The sequence below is a fragment of the Diabrotica undecimpunctata genome, chromosome 1 (assembly GCF_040954645.1).
Source record: "Diabrotica undecimpunctata isolate CICGRU chromosome 1, icDiaUnde3, whole genome shotgun sequence".
Lineage (NCBI taxonomy): Eukaryota > Metazoa > Arthropoda > Insecta > Coleoptera > Chrysomelidae > Diabrotica > Diabrotica undecimpunctata.
The window spans coordinates 74,930,552-74,952,104 of NC_092803.1; the positions used below are offsets into that span (position 1 = coordinate 74,930,552).

The following is a 21,553-nucleotide window of genomic DNA, read 5'->3' on the forward strand; positions in this document are numbered from 1 at the left end:
CCATTTTGTGTGTTTGTCTAAAATAAATGCTTTATTCACAAAATATTTCTAACAAAAATACTAAGCAACCTTTACAAAAGCTAATCACTTCTGACGGTTATCTTTGTCAAGTCTAAGGCATTGTTTGAATTCGGATAATTAGCCGAATAAAAAATATATATTTTTAATATAAATATTGCTTGATATAGAGTTAACCACATTTTTTTTTTATTGTGAATTACATTTTACATTTGTTTTGAAGTTTTGATTCTCAATCCGGAAATTTTTATTCAAAAAAACTTATAAATTAAGAAATTGCTAATGTTAACCTGTAAATGTTTTTCAATTGGCGCTGTATGGCAACCAGTTTGATAGTTTAACCCTATATAAAATGATGTTTAACTTAAACATGCCACAAAAATAGTTTCAGAACCTCTTTATACTTTTAATATATACACATTTCCTATAGCTAAATCGTAACAATAGAATCTGACAATAAAGAATAAAATATTTGCTATACTGTTTTGGTCATATACAAGTATCTGTATATTTTTAATTTTTAATATTGTTCTGAAACTATTTTCTTGGGGCATTTTAACATTATTTGTCAATTATGTTCCTGAGAAGACTTTATTGGCATATATGTCACTCTATTACATGAAATTAACTTTATCTCGAGAATATCCATAAGAAAAACCATAATATGTCATTTGTCTTTAAACATACAACCATACCTAATCATGATAGTAAAATTGTCTCGTTAGTAATTCTGTCAGTACATCCATATTAAGATTAAACTGGTAGGAACTCAGTAAACAGCCTTGATGCAACCCACCGTCACTGGAAACCTTTTGGTCAATCCGAGACAAGTCCTTACTTTGGTGTACGCTCCCTCATACATATCCTTCACGAGCCTTATGTACTTCTCAGGAACCCATTTATCTCCAGATATCCATTGTTCTTCTTCCTGGTATAAACCCAAAAAACCCAAACTGTTCTTCTAATATCGAAGTTCACTCTTTAGCCTTCCCTTTTCAGTTCTCTCCCAAATTTTCGTTTTGTGCGACATTAATTTTATCCGTCTGTAGTTCTTACAGTCCTTAATTTTTCCCTTTATCTTTATATATTGGGAATACTTTCTTCGTCATATATACTACTCATCATTTGCCACAAGACATATAATCAATGAGAAGATTATGAGTATACTTTTCCAATAACTCCATTTAGATTAGGTATCGAAAGTATAAAAAACTTTAAATCTCTAATAGTACAAGAAAAATCAGTTCAAATATGGATGACAAGAGCAAATATTCTATCAAAAAAAAATGCAAAAACTTAACGACAGCTTTTGGTTAAAGAATAAATACCAGAAAACTGAAACACTGTAATATTGTGTCATCTTTATAAGAAAAGCGATGAACCCTCTTCAAACTTTATTGGGATTTCATTGCTAGATCTTCTCTTCTTCTTTTTTTTTATGTAGACATGACTCTACGTGATCTTCTTACTGAAAGTTTTCCTATTGGGGAACCGTCTCTTGCCGTCTTTGCTACTCTATTTGTTGTCATTAGGCTTATATGATTGTTCCTTCGACGCTTCCATTTGTTACCCAGTTCTTGATGTCCTCCACCTTGCATCTACGTAGTATATCTGTAATTCTACCTCTGCCCCATATTGTTACTATCAATTGTTTTAAGTGTTTTCATCTCTGCTGTTTCTACCATCCTTTTTGTCCTCTCTGTGTCAGGTCGTGTTTCTGCCGAGGATGTGATTATTGGTCTGATGACTGTTTTGTAAATTGTACCTTTAAAGCTTTTCGTAGCTATATAATGTGATGACTAGATATTTAAACTCCACCAGTTGTTCTATTTTCTGACCTTTCAGCTCCAATTTACATATTAGTAAATTTGCTGTTATAACTATATATTTTGTCTTTTTTAGGGAAATTAACCTGTTAAATTTTCTGGCGATTATGTTAAATTGGTGCAGCATACGTTGTAAGTTATCTTTATTCTAGAAGAGTAGCAGTGCGTCGTCTGCATAGCAGATTATTTTAAGTTGTTTTTCTTCCATGTAGTATTTTATTTATTTCTTACTTTTTTCATTATTTCATCCAGAATCAGGTTGAACAATAGATAACTCAGGGGGTCTTCCTGTCTGATCCCATTGCCGGATTGTCAGCCCATTGCTAGATGTTGAATATCAAATTTTTGAAAAATATTGAACAAAATACTGCTTCGGTGTGATGTCAGGTATAATGGAATATTATATTATGAAACCATACAAAAATGCCACATTCGACTATGTGATAGAGGTATGCAACAATAGTATAATAAAAGAAAAAGTAAAAGCAAGGATTGTAGCCGGGAACAGATGTTTCCTCCACTAAATAAAATAATTAAAAGTGCTCTACTGAATAAAACATCAAAAATTAAAGTTGAAAAATAGTTAGACTAGTGGTACTATATAGTACAGAAACTTGAAATATTACAAAGAAGAGTAAATGTCAACTGTTTAGATTGCAGTGATTGTAAAGATATATATATATATATATATATATATATATATATATATATATATATATATATATATATACATAAGTACATTGTAGAGCAATATTTTGAGATATGTATACGAAGTCGTTGAGGGATAACAATTGTGGCGCATAAGAAGTAACACGAAAGTGGCCAATGATGCATAAAGAACCTAATATGCTATATTAGTATAATAGAAAGTATAACTGCTTAAAGCAGTTATACTTTCTTTGTATATCTGTAAAATATCACACCATGAAAGTTAAAAGCAACTTACCTTCACATGGATATCATACTAGAGGCAAGCACCTCTATATGGCTCCAAAAATGACGAAATCTTTCTGTCAACGATCTTTCTTATTTTTAGCCCCTAAAATATACAATCATATTCCCCTTGATATTAAAAATATGAAGAATGTTTTTCTTTTTAAAAATAAATTAAAATCATATCTCATGGAACAGACAAGACATTTTTGTAATATCATTATAGTAGCATAAGTTATAAAGCCATATTCACTTAAACTTTCTTAAAAAAAAAATCTTAATTTTAAATCTACTACTTTTAAAGATGAATTAAAAATGTAATATATCATGCTGTTTTTATTGTTTTATTTAATGTGTTTATCATATTTACTGAAGCATCTGTGTTTACACTTTTGTCCTTTCAAAAATCTTGTTAACTATGTAATTGATAAATACATAAGTACTGTATTCATACCAAGGGTTTCTACTAAAATTTTAATTATGGTTATTTATGATTCAAAAAGCAGTATATATTATTGTATTGTATACATTGTATTGTTTATTTTATTTAGCATATTTACCAGAACATAATTTGTGTATTTGCAGATCTCGTTAAATACTTATTAGTATCTAAGTTTAATTTTATTATACATCTTTGATTGTTGTATCTAAATTTTTAACCTGCTTGTTTTTTTTATGGTTAAATTTTATCTTATTTATATTTATAATTTAGTATAGTATATTGTATTTTTATTTATTGTATGTTACATTTACCGAAACAGGTGTTCCCACACCTCTCGGAGACCTTCGGGTTAATTTATTCACATATTTTTAATTATTGAAACAAATTTTGTATGATTGTTGAATAAATTATTATTATTATTATTAAATATAATAGCGACATTCAAAGCAATTACACTAAGGGGTAAGTTAGGAGATCCATATGAGGCAGAATGTATCGAGAAAGACTTCTTTTACCCTATATCACCGCTGCTAAAAACTATTTAAAAAAGTAGGAAGTCTCAACATGACGCACAATTACCTTAAAAACGAACTGGTTGGAGACATATATTGGTCAGAGACTACCATCTGTTGGCATTGGCGCCGAGAAATAAGTAATAATTTGTTCTAAATTTTATTTTTTTCTTTCTTTCCTGAATAACTAATTAATTATTGGACATCCAAGTAGAAGACAAATAATTGATTTAAAGTTTATCCGTATTTTTTATTTACCTATAAAATACATACAATAAATAAACATTACTTCAACCATCCCCTTTTGTGACATTCTTTTACAATATACCAAGTTGTCTCCTTTACTCTTAATGGTATTCTTTTACATGCTTCGTCTGAACTAATATTCTCAAAATCTTGTCGAAAATGTTGCGGAGCATTACAGACAAAATTGTAAAAAAATAAAACATGTGGAAATTCATAGGCAGATACACATTCCATTTCGTCCAAGAACTTGTCATAAGTAAATGCTTCAACATCACATTCGTGAGCTTTTAAAACGTTCACCAAATGATGCCAATAGTATTCTAGGAAATAATCGAGAGATAGTCTCAATGCTTCCAGTTGAACAGATGTAAAAAGTAGGAAAAATATATCTTTTGCTGGAGAACCATATTCACAAGCCTGGAAATCCACAAATTTATTCTGAACAGCTTTCCCCTCTACAAATTTATGCATGATATTATTGCTCCACAGATCTGAGTGGATCAAAGTAGCGAACGGTTCATTCACTCTTGAACTAGGTGGTTTACCCCATTCAACAACTTTTGACGACAAATGTGCAATTTCTGCATTTTCATTAATTATTAGCTTTAGAATATCAACAGCCCAAGAAGTTTCTGGTGGTTTAAATGAACTGCAGTATGGTTTAATGGTTTTTTCGAACCAATCAGCTTTTTTTAATTTCAAAGCCAGAGATACTCCATGAAGAAGGGCTGCATCTTTTAGAATCAATTTTGTGGTTTCAAAGTCAAAACCTACTGTTCGTTCAACATTTCTAAACCCTAAAAATAAAAAAAAGTTACGTTATAAATCCAGAATATGCAGACCCGATATTAAAGTGTACAAACATTAAAATGTAAATAAAATAAAAAAAAGTAAAAAAATTAAGGAAGAAATATTATAGTTAATTAATAGATAATCTAGAACAATGGATAAAATATTATGAATGCCAACAGCATCTTAAACTATTTGTTTATGAAGATTCTATTATCGTATTTTAGTATAAGTTTTTGACCGGTTAGGGAAAATGGAAAAGTTATAGATATGAAATCTTGAAACCATCGTTTAATTTACACAAATTAATTAAAAAAGTACCAAATTCTTAACCGTACTTACACCACAAAGGATGAAAAAACTACAAGTGAATATAAAGCAAGTAAAGATCAAGTAACATTATTACTTTGTAATAGGAGATCGAATGTTGAGACCGCTCTTAATAAATAAATCCCTTAAACCACGTGCTTTAAAAGGCAAAAATTTAAAACAACTGCCAGTGCATTGAATAGCTAACAAGAAAGCCTGGTTGAGAACAGATATTTTTACAGTATGGTCCAATAATTGCTTCGTGCCAAATAAAGGAAAAATATTTCTATTGTAAAGTTTTATTAATTATTGATAATGCAGCAGATCATTCACACTTAGAACATCTTAACTTTTAAATAGTATTTCTTCCGCCCAATAGAACAAGCTTTTTCAGCAATTAGATCAAGGCATAATTGCAACGTTAAAAAAATATTACATAAAGGCAACTTACAAATCCATCGTGAGTAAACTAGAAAATGAGCTCCTAACAGTAAAAGACGTGTGGAAGCAGTTTTATATTTTTGATTGTTTCAGTCATGTTGCATCTGCTTCAGCTTAAATAAGCTTTAAATGCCTGTAATTAATTTACCACATGAAATTGACGGAGATAGTTTTAATACGAAAATCTAAATGTGGTATTATAGGCGCATCTTACGTATATCCTGGGTTGACAGAGTTACTAATGTGGAGGCCCTGCGTAGAATGGGGAAAGAATGTGAAATTCTCATGACCGTCAAAACTAAAAAGTTGGAATATCTAGGACATGTAATGAGAAATCAAGAACGTTACGGCCTTCTCCAGCTGATTCTCCAAGGAAAAGTAAATGGTAAGAGAGGACCGGGAAGAAGACGCATTTCCTGGCTTCAAAATTTACGAAAGTGGTATAACACGACTACCACTGAACTGTTCCGCGCTGCAATAAATAAAGTAAAGATAGCCGTGATGATCGCCAACATCCGGAACGGATAGGCACTTTAAGAAGAAGAAGTTTTAATACCTTCAACCATGATGATACATATAAATTGCGTCTGGATGATGCATTAAGTGATCATGATATAATTGATCAAACTTTAGTTCTAACTTGAGATGGCATAGAAAGTCTAAAAGATGATTATAATGAACAAGGAAAACCAATGTCTCTCACTGTCAAATTAATTCAAGAAGGTTTTCAACTTTGCAGTATATTTTAGAAAATCATTTTCTTATTAATGACTCTAATTCTGAACGAGCCTTTAAATTGCAACGTAAGCTGCAGAACTGTATGTCAGGATATCGTGCCCTACACAAAAAATTACTACCTAAATTTTTCATATCAGTTCCGTCACTTAATATTGCCTGTAATTAATATGTTATGTTATATCTTGTAATTAATATTAAAGTCTCTCCATGCGATATAAAGGACACTCCAGTAAAATATGGCGAACACTGAGCACAATATCACATACGTTGCACTTTGGTTTTAATTCACTCTCTAGCAGATGTTTATGGGTGATGGCGGTGTGGCCTATTCTCAGACGAGATAGGATGGTTTGATGTTTACGCTTATTTGGGGTTGATTTCCAAGGTAATATGGAATGTTTTACTTCTCGTAGTTTGGATGTTGACTGATTCCACTTGGTCTGCCAATCATTGATTATTAAGTTCTTGATTACAGGTTTTATATCTAGATGTGGAATGCTTCTGATTTCTACAGCTTCCGGATTCGAGATTGCTAGTTTTGCCAAGGAATCTACTTCTTCGTTACCAGCAATTCCAATATGGGAAGTAATCCATACAAAGTTGACATTTATGTTCATAGTTTGCAGTTGGCTTAATGCTGATTTAATAAGTAGTAGACTTGGATAAGTTATTTAGGGCAATTACAGAACTTATGTTAATTTAGGGAGTTTCATTAATATTTTTGTTTTATTAGACATAAATGCTGCTCTCAGTCCATCTATTCTTTTAGAGGCATCGGTATATATAAGAGTATGGTTACTGTATGTCTTGAATTCTTGGAGGACATATTGATATAACCCCTCTGGGATGGTTATGTGCTTTTTTATATATGGACAGTTTGGTATTGATAGATGGAATGGGAAGAGTCTAAGGGGGAACAATGTTAATATCGGGTATACAATAGGTATCTTGAAATTTGAAATCAAGTTCAAAAATTCTAATTTATAAAACAGTTATCAAACCAATATGGACATATGGCATAGAGCTATGGGGCTGTAGTAGTAAATCTAATATTGCTATTATGGAAAGATGCCAATCAAAAATCTTAAGAGCAATTGTTGATGCACCCTGGTACGTAACCAACCAAAGAATCTATGAGGATCTCAATATCTCAACAGTGAAAGAAGTATACTATACTATATATTATTGAGTGAGTATTCTAATGCATCCATGGTTATGGGATAATTTAAGAACATCATCACTTGAGAATCTTTCAAAACTATTAGCTAGAATATTGGCTATGTCTAGAGGGGAAGTGTATGTTTTTTGTTTTTCTTCTAAGAAATTAATGTGGTTTGCGGTATTTTTCCCGGATATCTTTCGTACCATATGCCATACTTTATTAATTGGTGTAGATGAATTTAATTCTGAAACAAACTTTTTCCACGATTCACGTTTACTTTTAATTATAAATCTAGCTCGTGCTTTTAGTCGTTTGAATTCTAATTCAAAGTGCATTTTCAAGTGTAATATATTTCCTGAATCGATTTAATGCTGTTTTTGAAAGTTTAATAGCTTCTTGATATTCAGAATTCCACCAAGGGACTGACGAATTTAATTGTTTAGAATTCATTTTACCAATGGCGGCATTCAATAATACATTGGAAAACTCTTGAATTTGACTATCAATATTATTATTTGATTGTAAAATTTCATGTAATTCATTCATTTTATTTAAAACTAGATTATAATACTCTTGCCAATTTGCATTTTTGATATTCCATTTTTAACATTACAAGAGTTTTGTATACTGTCAGGATTTGTTATTACAATCGGAAAATAGTCAGTATCATTTAAATCAGAAAGTACATCCCAAGATAAGGTAGCCGATAATGCTGGATCACATATTGAAAGGTCTATGGCAGAGGATTTACCAGTAGAAATGTCAAAATGAGTATTTCTTCCATCGTTTAGTAGGTTTAACTGAAAATTGTCCAACATTATTTCGATTCTACGACCTAATGGAGTAATTATTTTTGATCACTATATGTAATTATGTGCATTAAAATCTCCAACTATTAGACGAGGTGAAGGTATTTGTTTAATCAAGTCTGAGATTTCATTATTGCTTGGGTTTTGTGTAGGTGGAATGTATATATTACATATGTTCATTTTTACAGGCCTTTTGATAGTAATTGCGACCGCTTTTTGAGTTGTGTATTGATTTGAAGAATGTCTACATCGATGGATGAATGAGTAGTGTAAATTGCTACGCCACCACTAGCATGGTCTACATTTTCTCTATTTTTATATGTACATGTGTAGTGTTTTAAATTATGAACTTTAGTATTTTTAAAATGAGTTTCCTGTAAACAAAGTATGGATGGAGTAAGTTTTTTAGTTATTTGTTGTAATATCTTAAGGCGAGTGTAATATCCTCGTAGGTTCCACTGGATAATTGAGAAAGCCATTATAATATATCTTTTACAATTTCGTTATCGGATTCGGTGTTAGTTTCTGATTGTATGGATTTAAGTATTTTGTTTCGAAGTCTAGTGCATCTATTTTTTGATTTCCTATTTGATAAATTTTCATGTAGTTGATTTAAAAGTTTCAATAGGTTTTCTAGATCATTTGTATACGTTTTTATTAAGCTTACTGGGTCAGTGATACCATGAGCATTTTCCAGTATATCTACTAATGTTTCATATTGAATGGTTTACTGAAGTATCTTCATATATTCGTCTAGCTGAATTTTTTATATCGTCAGTTACTTTAATGGTTCCTATGTCTGTGATTGAAGACTTTGGCTTTTTTAATTTAGGGTCTGGAAAGGGGTTATTTACTGGAGTATCAATTGGTGGAGGGGTTATAATTTTAGAGCGATTTCGTTTGTTTGAGGGAGGATCGTGGGACATTTGTTGAAAATAAGTGCTTTCTTTAACATGAGTAGATGGTAAAATATGAATATCCGATTTGGTCGATAGTATAGGAGCCGAGGAAGATATGTTTCAGTTGAAGTAGTTGGAGCAGCATTTTGTGTTTGAGATGTTTGAGTTTCCTTAGTAGTTGGGCAATTTCCAGCCGAATGTCCCGCTTGCCTGCAATTAGTACATAGACCCATCTCCATTACAAGAAATATACGATATGATGTCATTTCGTAATTCATAATTATTGAGAGTCGGGTATTGATGAGACTGGGGGAGAAATAAAAGTATGCCTTCTGAAACTGAAAATGTGTTTGTAATTAGGATTTGATGTACCAATTTTAAAAAAATTTATTGGAGTTACCAAAGTTAATCCCAAATTAGAAAGTGAATTTTCATTAATTGAATGTGGGATTGAAGGACAAACATTTGATATCAATAATCTTTCATTTGGTGACATTAATTTACGAGCCTGAATTTTTTGATGGTTTACAGTTATTATCCCTTTGTTAATTTGTAGAAAATTGTTAACTAAAGTTTCGCTTGTTAGATAAATGCAAATTCGACCATTTGACATTCTAGAGGAGAAGAGAATATTTTTTGGATGCATTAAATCACCAACTGCAAATAGATAGTCTTCCAACTTTATATTTTCCAGCGCAGGAAAACTATTGCTTGTGTTTTGGAGTGAAATTTAGGTACATTTTGATTTGTTACAGTTGCAAAAAATTGTTTCATATTTGTATTTAATGAACTTTGCTCCAGTTCTTGTTCAGGGGCCCCAAGAGGCGGAAAATTATCCATTTTTATTTATTTTCATCGATAATTCTCAAAAACCTAGTCCGGTCCTGTCCCCTCGATATCAGAACTGATAAACGGTAGCAGTAAAAAGTTGTTTCTTTATAACCAAAACTGATTCTTGTTTACATGGATTTAACTTAAATGTTAATTATTTAGATTAAATAAATATTTGTACTCACAGATTTTATACTTGTGGCGAGAAAAAACTTTTTAAGTAAAACTAATTAGTTTGATGCTTTTTAACACCTAAAAACTGGATTTATGTGGAGCTTGTTTTAAACCTCGTTTGACTTTAGACGTCGATATCAGAATCCATGCTATATTTATTTCTTTTAATTTCTGTATTTTTTTTTTTTTGTTTTTGTCTTGGTTTTATCTAATTTTAGAAGGTTACGGAACGTATTCCTACTTTTTCAAGGCTAGTAATGTATTTTTTATGGGATTTTTTAAATGCGATTTTTTATGAAACGTATCCACCGCCTAAAACGTGACCTTACCGTATTTGATAAATAAAAACAGGCGTTCCGAGTTATGCGTTCAGAGTTCTGCATTCGTTTTTTGGAATTCCGGTAACACACATGCGGCGGTCAATTAACAGCGTTGCAGGTTCTTTCTAAATTTTAAATACAATACCATTTTTGCTGAATAGCTTAAAAATGAAGAACGATTTTTTATTGTCGTAAACCAATAGCTTCAATGGATTGTTCAATTTAATAAGGCATGATATAAAAAAACAAGGTAAAAACTGGAGGAAGTCCGTTCTGGTAAAAGAGAGGATGGAAGTGTTTTTATGGTTATATTTCTTTATTTAAATGGTTTACATTAGAGAATGAAACTAGATATAATTATCTATTTAAAAAAAAATTATCTAAAAATTATTTTTAAAAAAATTTCTAGTGAAAAAATTATTACTAAATATTTTATTGTTACGACTTTTTGGTAAGTAGGTGAAAGAATCATATGAAATCTATATCTGAATCAGAAAGAGTATATGCTACGATCTTATCATAGTTGGTAATCAATACGACGTCCCTGGACGTCGTATTGAATAATAGAGCTTGTTAATAAAATTGAAGGAGAAAATCAGTATTCTATTAATGAAATAATGATTATTTACAAAGGAACCAAAGCGGGAAATCTTCGCCAATACTTGCCGAAAAAATCTAGAAAGTGGGGTTTCAAAATATTTGTAAGGGCAGGAGTTTCTGGAATAGTTGACGACTTTTTTATTTGCACGGGTCCTTTACATTCGATCATATGTTTTTTTTTTTTTAAGAATCTAACCTGGGTTCAGGCGGCAAAGTAGTTGTTCAACTGTGTAAAACAATTCCTCGTCCTTTGGAAAGTATTGTATATTTTGATAAGTAGTTCTGTTCATTAGAACTGACCACGCCGTTGAAAAATGAACGTGGAATAGACAGTCTGGGAACCATAAGAAGTAACCGGTTACGTAACTGCACTTTGGAGTCTGATAAAATTCTGTTGAAAAAAGGTAGAGGATACATTGACTACAAAGTTGATAATATTGCAGGAATAGATGTAGTTAAATGGGCAGACACCAAATGCGTCACCTTGGCTAGTTCATATATATCTCATAGCCCTATTGTCCAAATAAAGAGATACTGTAAAAATGAGAGAAAAAAAGTTGACGTTAGTTGTCCTCAAATAATAAAACAATATAACAAACATATGGGAGGCGTTGATTTGGCTGATATGCTGATCGCTTTATACAAAACACCTTTCAAATCGCGCAGGTGGTATTTGGGAATATTTACCCTGCTAATAGACATTTCTGTAAACAACGCTTGGCTGATATATAGAAGAGATAATATGCAGGCTACTGAAAATGGAAAACATGATAAATTGAGAATGTTTCGATTACATTTAGCTTCATCGCTTCTAAAATGTGACAATATCACTAAAACTAGGAAATCTGAGTTTGCAGATGTGCAACCGTCTAAAAAAATTAGAGTACCAGTAACAGCCAGACCTACAGACGACGTCAGATATGACCAAATCGGACATTTTCCAACTTTTGTTGAGAAGGGGAGATGTAAACTTTGTGTAAGTGGGCAAACAACGGTTTTCTGTCAAAAATGTGGCTTACGTTTGTGAATTGTAAGTGGTAATAATTCTAGAAATTGTTTTACAATTTACCATACAAAGAACAACTAGATAAGTAATTTTTTTATTTTTTTTTTGTAATTTTTACGTTTATTGTAGTCGAAAAAATTATTTGTTTTACAATTTATAAATGCTTTCTTAGTTTTTTAACATAATTATTAATTAGTTTGCAATTTTCAACCCTCTACAAAGAATCTCCCTCACCTATCCCTCTGAACAAAAATCCTCTCTATAAGCATTTTTAGTGTGTACCATAAATGGGCAATGTACCCCACAAGATACATACTGTATTTTTTTTGCAAACGTGTATAAAAATTTATAAAAAATTTTTTCTGTATTGCTTAATGTATATTTAATAAACAGAATGTAAAATGTTTAATATTTCACTTTAAATAAAATTTTGCCAGTTTAAGGGTTAAATAACTTGCGTTTTGCGGATGATACAGTAATAATGACGGGTAACAAAAATGATTTACAGAACATAATCCAACGTCTTAATAAATGCTGTCATGAATACGCACTAAGGATGAAGTTAATAAAAACTAAATGCATGATCATGACTAAATCAGTCTATGAAGGTTGAATGCTCGAATAAATGAACTTTGATCAAATAAAAGGCATATATCGAGCACAGTTTAATTTAATCTTGCCCAAGAACTTTCGATCCCTAGATCATCTTCAGGGGCATTTCGTCAATTGCGGCCTATCCGACATACAATTATATGTTTATGACATTTTGTTCTTGTCGGATAGGCCGCAGTTGACGAAATGCCCCTGAAGATGATCTAGGGATCGAAAGTACTTGGGCAAGATTAAATTAAACTGTGCTCGATATATGCCTTTTATTTGATCAAAGTTCAATCATTGATTGTTGAAAATACTGTAAATGACTGTAATTGAAATAATTAGGAATATGAATAACATCAAATGTAGACCAATCCAAAGAAATAAGACATCTATTCAAATTGCACGTCCATCACTCGTTAAACTTAAACAGTTTCTTTATTGTCGGGATATAAGGTTAGGACTACGTCTAAGAATGCTTCGGTGTTACGTGTTCACTACTTTCCTTTATGGCTTGGAAACATAAAAAAATTTACTAGAAAATAGGAAATGAAGCAGAAATATTATTAACTATCCAAAGACGAAAACTTGAGCAATTAGGACTTAATGGTTGTGATGAGAGGGAAAAATACTCATTATTACAACTTATTTAGCAAGGCAAAATTCGAGAAAGGCGAAATGTGAAGGAAATGTTTGTTCATTAGTTCATGAAAGAAGTGAACAGAACTTTTTTCATTTAAGCAATCGTCACAGAAAATAATACTTAGTGAATTTTAGTTGTCCTTATTTACACAGTACACGTGATTTGATTGCTATTTATTGTCAGCAGTATTTTAACAGGAGTGCAGGGGAAAGGAAATATCAAAACAAATACCCAAACAGGCTGCAACCTAATAACCAAACCTTTAAACATTTATTTCGGAATTTAGGCGAACGTAATTCATTGAATCTTAAACCGAGACAGCTTGAGCCGATGGAAAAAAAGGGAAGTAATGGTTCGCGTTGACGATGAGTCTAAAGTAAGTACCCGAAGTTTATCTTAAGTATTAGGAATCAGAAAAAGTTCAGTTTTAAAAATTCTACATCGTGAACATTTTCCTCCTTACCATTTTACACCCTTGCCAAATTCAGAATATATTGCCAGCAGATTTATCTTTAATATGCAGATCCGAAACGTGTGGTAAATTCGTGTGGTAGTCATATTTCTTGACCAACACGTAGCTCAGAATTTAATTCACTCGATTTTGATGAATAGGGTGCAATGAAATACTGCAGTGATGATCGTCAATATTCGTTACGTATAGGCACATCAAGAAGAAAAAAAAATACTGCAGTAGTATCTTCTGAACCAATGCTAATATTGAATATGGAGCGAACTTCTATGAAACGTATTGATAAGTGCATTGAAAAATAATGGACATATTGAACACATACGGAACAAATCGGAATAATAATACGAAGACGACCATGGCAAGAAATAAGGACAAAAGAAAAATATCCAATCCTCAGATTAAAATCACTACATGGAACATCAGATCACTTAACCCAAAAAAAAGGGTCAAAGAAGATGAAGCCTTACTAATACATCAAAGATGCAAAAATCACAAAGATTGTCAATAGGTATCACATAGGATTGTTACACCAAATATAAGAATGGACAAGGAAGAACTAAATACCGTCGGAGCATACGGCCCAGAAAATAACAAGCCTCAAACAAGGGAAACATTTTTTGACGAATTGCAACAAGTAGTAGATCAAGCAAGAGGGAAGATGTTAATACTGGAGGATTTTAACGCTTGAATGTGCAACCAAGTAATACACGAAATTAAACAAAAATCTAACGAAAATGTTAAAAAAGAAAATGAGGAACTAATGATAAACTTCTGCACGAATAACGAACTAAAGAACAAAGTGAACAAAGATCTATAAAATATTATGTCTTAACCAACAGAGATATTGATTCATCAAAAATAATCTAAGTAAGATACCTTAACTCAGCAGAGGTAGGAGCAACCATAGCGTAGTATTATGTAAAATAAGAATCATCATGCAATACGAGGCGTCTTTTTAAGTAAGTACCGTTTTGGAATTAAAAAAAGACGTGCAAAGATATGGCAATAATTTTATTTTTACATGAAAGCCTGTACCTTAATCTGCTTTTCTACATAATTTCCGTAAATATTGAGGCACTTGTCATAACGTGGCACCAGTTTTTGAATACCCTCCTGATAAAATTCTGCCGCCTGACTTGTTAACTACCGCATCACAAATGTTTTGACTTCGTTATCGTCTTGAAGATGCTGACTGTATGGAGGATGATCTAGAGTTTCCCATTTAAATGATTTGATGAGATCTTTGGTCTGATTAGCCACATGTGGACGGGCATTTTCATGCAGCAAAACGATACCCTTACTCAACTTACCACGTCTTTTGTTCTGGATTGCACGACGCAGATTTTTCAATGTCTCACAATAAGACGCTGCATTGATTGTCTCATTACGAGGCAGAAACTCCACTAGCAATAATCCTTTTCTGTCCCAAAAAACTGTGCACATGATTTTCCGGACAGAAATTGTTAGCTTAAACTTCACTCTTTTGGGTGATGATGAATGTCGCCATTTCATGGATTGTTGTTTCGATTCTGGTGTGACGTAGGCCGCCCACGTTTCGTCACCAGTAACAATTTGGTCTAAAAATCTTCACCTTTACTGTGGTACCGCTCAAGGAAAGTCAATGCACTGCCTAAACGTTGGGTTTTGTGCAAATCCGTCAACATTTTTGGAACCTAACGTGAACACAATTTCCGGTAATTCAAGTTCTCGGTAACAATGCGATACAAAACACTACGAGAATACTGAGGAAAGCAGTCGGACAATGATGAAATTGTAAAGCGTCTGTTTTCTCTCACCTTTTCGTCCACTTTAGGCACCAAATTTTCATTAACGACCGAAGGACGCCCACTCCGTTCTTCATCATGCACATTTGTGCGGCCAGCTTTAAATGCTCTCACCTATTTCCTTACCATTCCATCACTCATAATGTTTCGTCCGTAAACTTCAACGATCTCACGATGAATATCGATCGGTTTTACGCATTTAGCACTAAGAAATCGTATAACAGCCCGTACTTCACAATCAGTGTGACTCACGATTGTTGGAGGCATCTTAAACACTGGAGTAACCAAGTATACAATGAAGAATCAGACTGTAATAGCGTCAGTGCGTAGACAAGAGATGTAGGTAACCAGCGCTCATGCGCGGAACGCCGACCGTAGCGCTGCGGCGGCGGAATCGCAAAACGGTACTTACTTAAAAAACATGCCTCGTACTTCACGTCCAAGAGAGCGGCACTAGTACACACAAAAATCGGAGTCTAAGAACTTAATCCGAAATTCACGAAATAGTTATACAGAACATAAGATCAAAGAAGATTTCTATGAATGAAATATTAGGAAATATCGAGACAAGCTGGAAAAAAGTTAAAAATAACATAACTAATTAGCATAAAATAAGAAGCAACATAATTACTTGGCGAGATAAAAGTATTGAAAACCAACACATCACAAAAGAAAACAACATGATTTAGAGAGACAGTTATGACAAAATGTGAAGAAAAGAAGAAAATTATTTGAAAATATAGAACGCAACAAACACAACATGCATGCAGCTACTAAAAATAAATCAGAAGAGAAATAAATACTTTAGTTAGACAACTAAAAAGGGAACACTGACAAAGCTTATTAAAACAGATGAAACACGCTACGGAGCACGAAGTCAACTATAAAGAATGATCAGAAGACAAACAAAAGAAATAACCTAGCCAATAAAAATGAAACATATTCAGAAGGAAACATGAGCAGACTATTTTCGACCTATAGAGGTGACGATAATGCACTGTTAACACCAGAATTGACACTAAACAAAAAAAATAATCTTTAAGGAGGACGACGTTAAGGAAACAACAAAGGAAATTACAAAAATAGAAAATTACCAGAAGAGGACAGAATACTGAATAAACTCCTAAATTACGGAGGTCCAGATCGGATCAGATAACTATTAAAGTTAATACAACAATAATAAAATAAAACAGAATACCAAAGAATTCAGATCAAGAAACCTAAAACCGCTCTTCAAAAAAAAGGAGACACGTCACACCTGAAGAATTAAAGAGGAATTAATTTATTAAACATGAAAATAAAATTAACAACCAAAGTAGTAACAAATAAACTCAATGAAATTATAACACTAGCAAAAGAACAAGAAGATTTTACATCGGAAAGATTATGCACCGACGCTATATTTACAATGACGCAAGTGCAAGAAAAATCAATAGAATATAACAAACCAGCATATGTTTCCTGGACTTTAAAAAGGCATTTGACATGGTTAAATTAAAGGACGGTATTCACTTATTGTACGTAAGGGAGCTACCTCTAGGAATAATCAAAACGATCGAAAATATCTACCAAAACAACACAATAAAAATAAAAGTAGAATTAGAACTAACTGACCCAATTGAAGATGAAAATGGTATCAAACAAAGATATTCCATGACTCCTCTATAGGATATCCTTTAACTTGATCATGGATGAAATAATAAAACACGTAAAAACTAAAAAAGGATACCAAATGAAAAAAAAAACAAGTTAAAATAACCTGCTATGCAGACGACGCAATATTAATCTCTCAAATTAAAGATAATTTGCAAGGCACTGAACCAATTTGATGTAATCGTCAGAAAATTTAACATGTTAGTTTTCCCAAAAAAGACGAAATTCATGGTTATAACAGCAAATCTACATGTAAATTAGAGCTAAAGGGTCAGATAATAGAACAAGTGACCGACTTTAAATATCCAGCTTTAAATATCCACTATTTAGCTATGGAAAGCCCGAAACATAAGTAGAAGATCAAGTGAATAGAGCAAACAGAGCCATAGGTAGCCTATGGAGAAATAAAGAAAGAAATGAAGGACAAAATTCACATATCAGTTATCCAGACCAATAATGACATACGCGGTAGAAACACGGCCTGACACAGAGATGACAAAAATAATTATGGAAACAGAATCAAACAGAATCATACAAGCACAATGACAACAAATATAGTAGAAAAGATGGCGATAGCAAGACAATCAGTGGAAAGACCACTAAAACGATGGGAAGACAACTTACTGGATGCACATTGGAAAACAGACAGAGTAATGTCGACACAAAAAAAAGAATAAATGTCATTCTGAAAATCTCAACACCCCTTCTCCAGCTCGAAACTTAAATAGGAGACGCATACTTAAACAGATAGTCCATCTCCCTGTCTTAGCTCATTTGTTTAATGAGAGTCTTAAAATGTCACTCTGGACTCTTATTACTATCTCTATATGCAAGCATTAGCTCTGTTAGTTAAAGAAGCTGAGATGATTTTTTAAATCTCAGTACGGCCTGCAGAAATTTACGTCTATTTTTGAGTCACATGCAGCTTTAAAATCCTTAAATATACGGTGGCTATATAATTCACTATATAAAAATACGCTAATAAGAAATGATTTAAAAATTGGTTTAAAGTCCTAAAAAATTTTTGATTTAACAGACTTACCCACTAAATTTTCCAAAAGAATAATAGCGTCGTCATCAATTTTGTCACTATTGTTAAGTAAGTTTTTTCTAGTAGCATAACACTTCGGAAAACATTCAATAACGTCTTTTATACCTAAACCTCTTTGAAATTCCTGCAAGGTAGGCACAATCACATCATAAAAAGCCATTTCGTTAGTAAAAGTTGTTTGTACATGAAAAATCTCCCGGAATATTTCTGAATCTGGTAACATTTTAGCCACTGCGTGTATCGTTTCTTCGTCGTCATATTTATCTGCAACTGTAAGCTCTAATTTTAACATAACACTTCCATAGTTTGCTCCAGCAGATGTAAGTCTCGAGATTCTAAAATCTTTAAGAAACTTTTCGTGACCTAACTTTGGATTTATGAGACCTGGAAGATTTTTGATAACAAAATCTGTTTGTGACATTGCAGCAGACGGTTTATTGTATTGAATAAAACTAAAGTATACATATCTAAGTATAATTTCAAACGCAGTAGTTAAACGAAATTGTTTGTTTAAGGTTCTCTAATAGTTTAAACATTTTATTACGTTTAGATTATTCTGCTATGTATTTAACCTAGTAACACCACATTTAAATGATTTATGTTAATGGATTTTATAAACAATGATAAAGTAGTATTTTTATTAGATTATATGTTTCTTTTCATCTAATTTAATTCGAGAATTTTACCATTATTCTAATAAAATATAATGTAGTTAGAGGGAAAAAACTTTTTCCCAATTTTATTAAAAACTATATAAATGAAGAAATAATTATACATAAAAATTAACACGCTGTTGTTTCTCCTGATGGTATTGGAGGTGCAAGTCAAAACTAAGTTTAGCAGTATGATCTTTGCATCTTTGCTTCAAATAGGAATGACATCGATGCTAAGTAAATCTGTTTTTTTTTCTTTTCGGGCAAAAGAAACATCGAACATTCATATCATCTAGTGGTTCTTGAGCTCTAGTTAGTCTGTCTTCCGCACATGTTTCTTTTAAACTTATAATTCGTCCAATATGCAGTTAATATAATTTAACTAATTTGTTTAATATTATATCCATTTCTTGTGGTCAGGGATCTCAACTGCCATGGCTGTAAGCTATCACGATAAATTAAAGTAGCCGTAGGTAAGCGAAACATTTAAATATTTATAATAATATTAAAATAATGTTTCGTATTGATACCGAAACGGACTCACTACTATGCGATGTTCGCAGAGAATACACAACGTTCACAAAATGAGCAGTCGCTTTATAAACGCATGGTGTCAGTCAGATGAAAATGTTAAGAGATTTAACAAATGGATAATCAACGGTTGAGTCAAATAATCGCTGATATAGAAAAGAGATTAGCACAGCTGGAAAAAGCCGAACAACATACAGGGTTAACCGCAAGTGTTGATGAATCACCAAAGAAATTAAAAGCAGATAAACTTGAATACTGCACCGATGAACAAGACTTAGCGTGTGAAACGGGCTGGATAAGAAACGAAAACAGGAAAACTAACATAAAAAGTAAAATGAATACCTTATTATCTCGTTCCTCTCCGCAAAAATCAAGTGCAGAAATACCAATTGAACATCAATCAAAAAACCATAACCACCTTCCCCGGTTGTAGTAGAAACTTTCCAAAATGCTGTTGATCTGAGCAAGCTCCTGACTGAGGCTGGTATTAACTTCAGTATGAAAATCATAAACAGTAAAGTTATAAAAATTAATACAGCCAATAACGATCATTTCAAAGCTTTACTACAGAAATTAAATACGAGTAACCTTGCGTATCATACTTATAAAAATAGAGAGTGAGAGAGGCCAATTAGAGTCGTTGTTAAGAAATTCATCACGCATGGCTACCAGAGGAAATAGTAAAGGACGTACAAAACGACAATATAAAGCCATTAAAGCTGACCAGAAATTCAAATGAAAAACTTAAAAACAACTAGATATGTCAATCCGAAGATTCAGACTGGATAAAGACATAAATAGAATTTACGGTTTAACAGACGTACTTAGTACGAGAGTTGAAATCAAGCAATTAAGGAGTTTCAGATTAGTCATGTAATGTTAAGGATGCCAGGCTTACGGACAGACGTGAAAATACTGTAAAAAGGAGCCAAGATGTATAAAATGTATTGGTAAACACCTTACTAAAGATTGCTAAAAATTACTCAAAGATAAACCATATCAAAGATAAAGTGTTTGTGAAAAAAAAAACACCCCGCAAACTAGCGCGGGTGTTATGTACCTAAAAAATTACAAACAATAAGAAACCAAAGAATAAACAAAGACAATGTCATAAAAGTGCTCCATAGGGTTATTGAAAACAAAGAACTAAAACCGGTAGAGGTCAGTGAAAATACAAGTTACAGTGATGTAACAAAGAATACAAGGAGACATGCACCATTAAAAACGATAATAAAAAAGCTCACCAAGACTGATTAAAAAATAACTCAAATCGATATCAGAATTACCCGACTAGACAAATGGCTAAGGACCTCTGAGTAATGACGTGGAACGCAAATAGACTATTACAACATCAGATAATCATTATGATCACCAAACAGGTAAACCTCCTAACGAAGTGACATCCTATCGACCAATATCACTCCTTCCGGTAATGTCAAAACTATTTGAAAAACTTCTATTGAAAAGATTAAAACCAATACTAGAAAGAAGAAATCTTATACCAAATCACCAATTTGGTTTCAGAAATAAACATTTCACCATAGATCAAGTTCACAGATCAACGAATATAATAAAATAAACATTAAAAAAAAAGAAATATCAAACTTATTATAAATATTTAGAGGGTAAAAATTTAGCTTTTTTCAAACTGTTTTTTAATAACAAATTTTATAAAATGTCGAAGTTTTTCATCACAAACCTTATAGATTCCTTATATAATTATTTGAGATTTACGAAATACTTCTAGAGTGACTGTATGGGCAAATACAGTTGTTTAAATAATCGCTCTCCATGAAAATCAAACTAAATAGCTTATAAACTATTTGCTCGATCTGTTTGAAATTTGAAATATTTTGATAACTTAATAACTGCCACAATTTTGTGTAGTTATATTACATGTCGTTGTGCAAAAAAACTAAGTTATTAACATTTATATATTATTACAAAAATAAGGGTTTTTAAAATTATCTCTGTCAATTGTTTATATATTTTATTTTGGAAACTTTCAAAATAAATAAATTTTTATGATCTACAACTTTTATTTAAAATATTTTTCTCTATAATGTATAAGACACTGTTTATGGGCCCAAAACTAAGTTTTTTACTTTTTCAGATTGTTA

General features: G+C 32.0%; 2 protein-coding genes across 2 annotated transcripts in view; both read right to left on the bottom strand.

Moving 5' to 3' along the window:
• The window catches only part of LOC140432302 (uncharacterized), an 803,181-nt gene that overhangs the window by 524,290 nt on the left and 257,338 nt on the right, over positions 1-21,553 (bottom strand). The window lies entirely within an intron of this gene.
• Positions 3,961-18,805, bottom strand: LOC140439285 (uncharacterized). The gene is made up of 2 exons (XM_072529107.1): positions 18,241-18,805; positions 3,961-4,774 (listed from the first exon to the last, which is right to left on the bottom strand). Exons 1-2 carry the CDS (start codon positions 18,668-18,670, stop codon positions 4,017-4,019), a joined length of 1,188 nt encoding a protein of 395 aa, XP_072385208.1. The 5' UTR covers positions 18,671-18,805; the 3' UTR covers positions 3,961-4,016.

Bases quoted from the DNA above. Each gene is read 5' to 3' on its own strand.
- LOC140439285 (XM_072529107.1), bottom strand. From the start codon at position 18,670: ATGTCACAAACAGATTTTGTTATCAAAAATCTTCCAGGTCTCATAAAT. The intron at 4,775-18,240 runs GTAAGTCTGTTA...TTTTATTTTTAG, and splicing joins TCTTTTGGAAAATTTAGTGG to GGTTTAGAAATGTTGAACGA.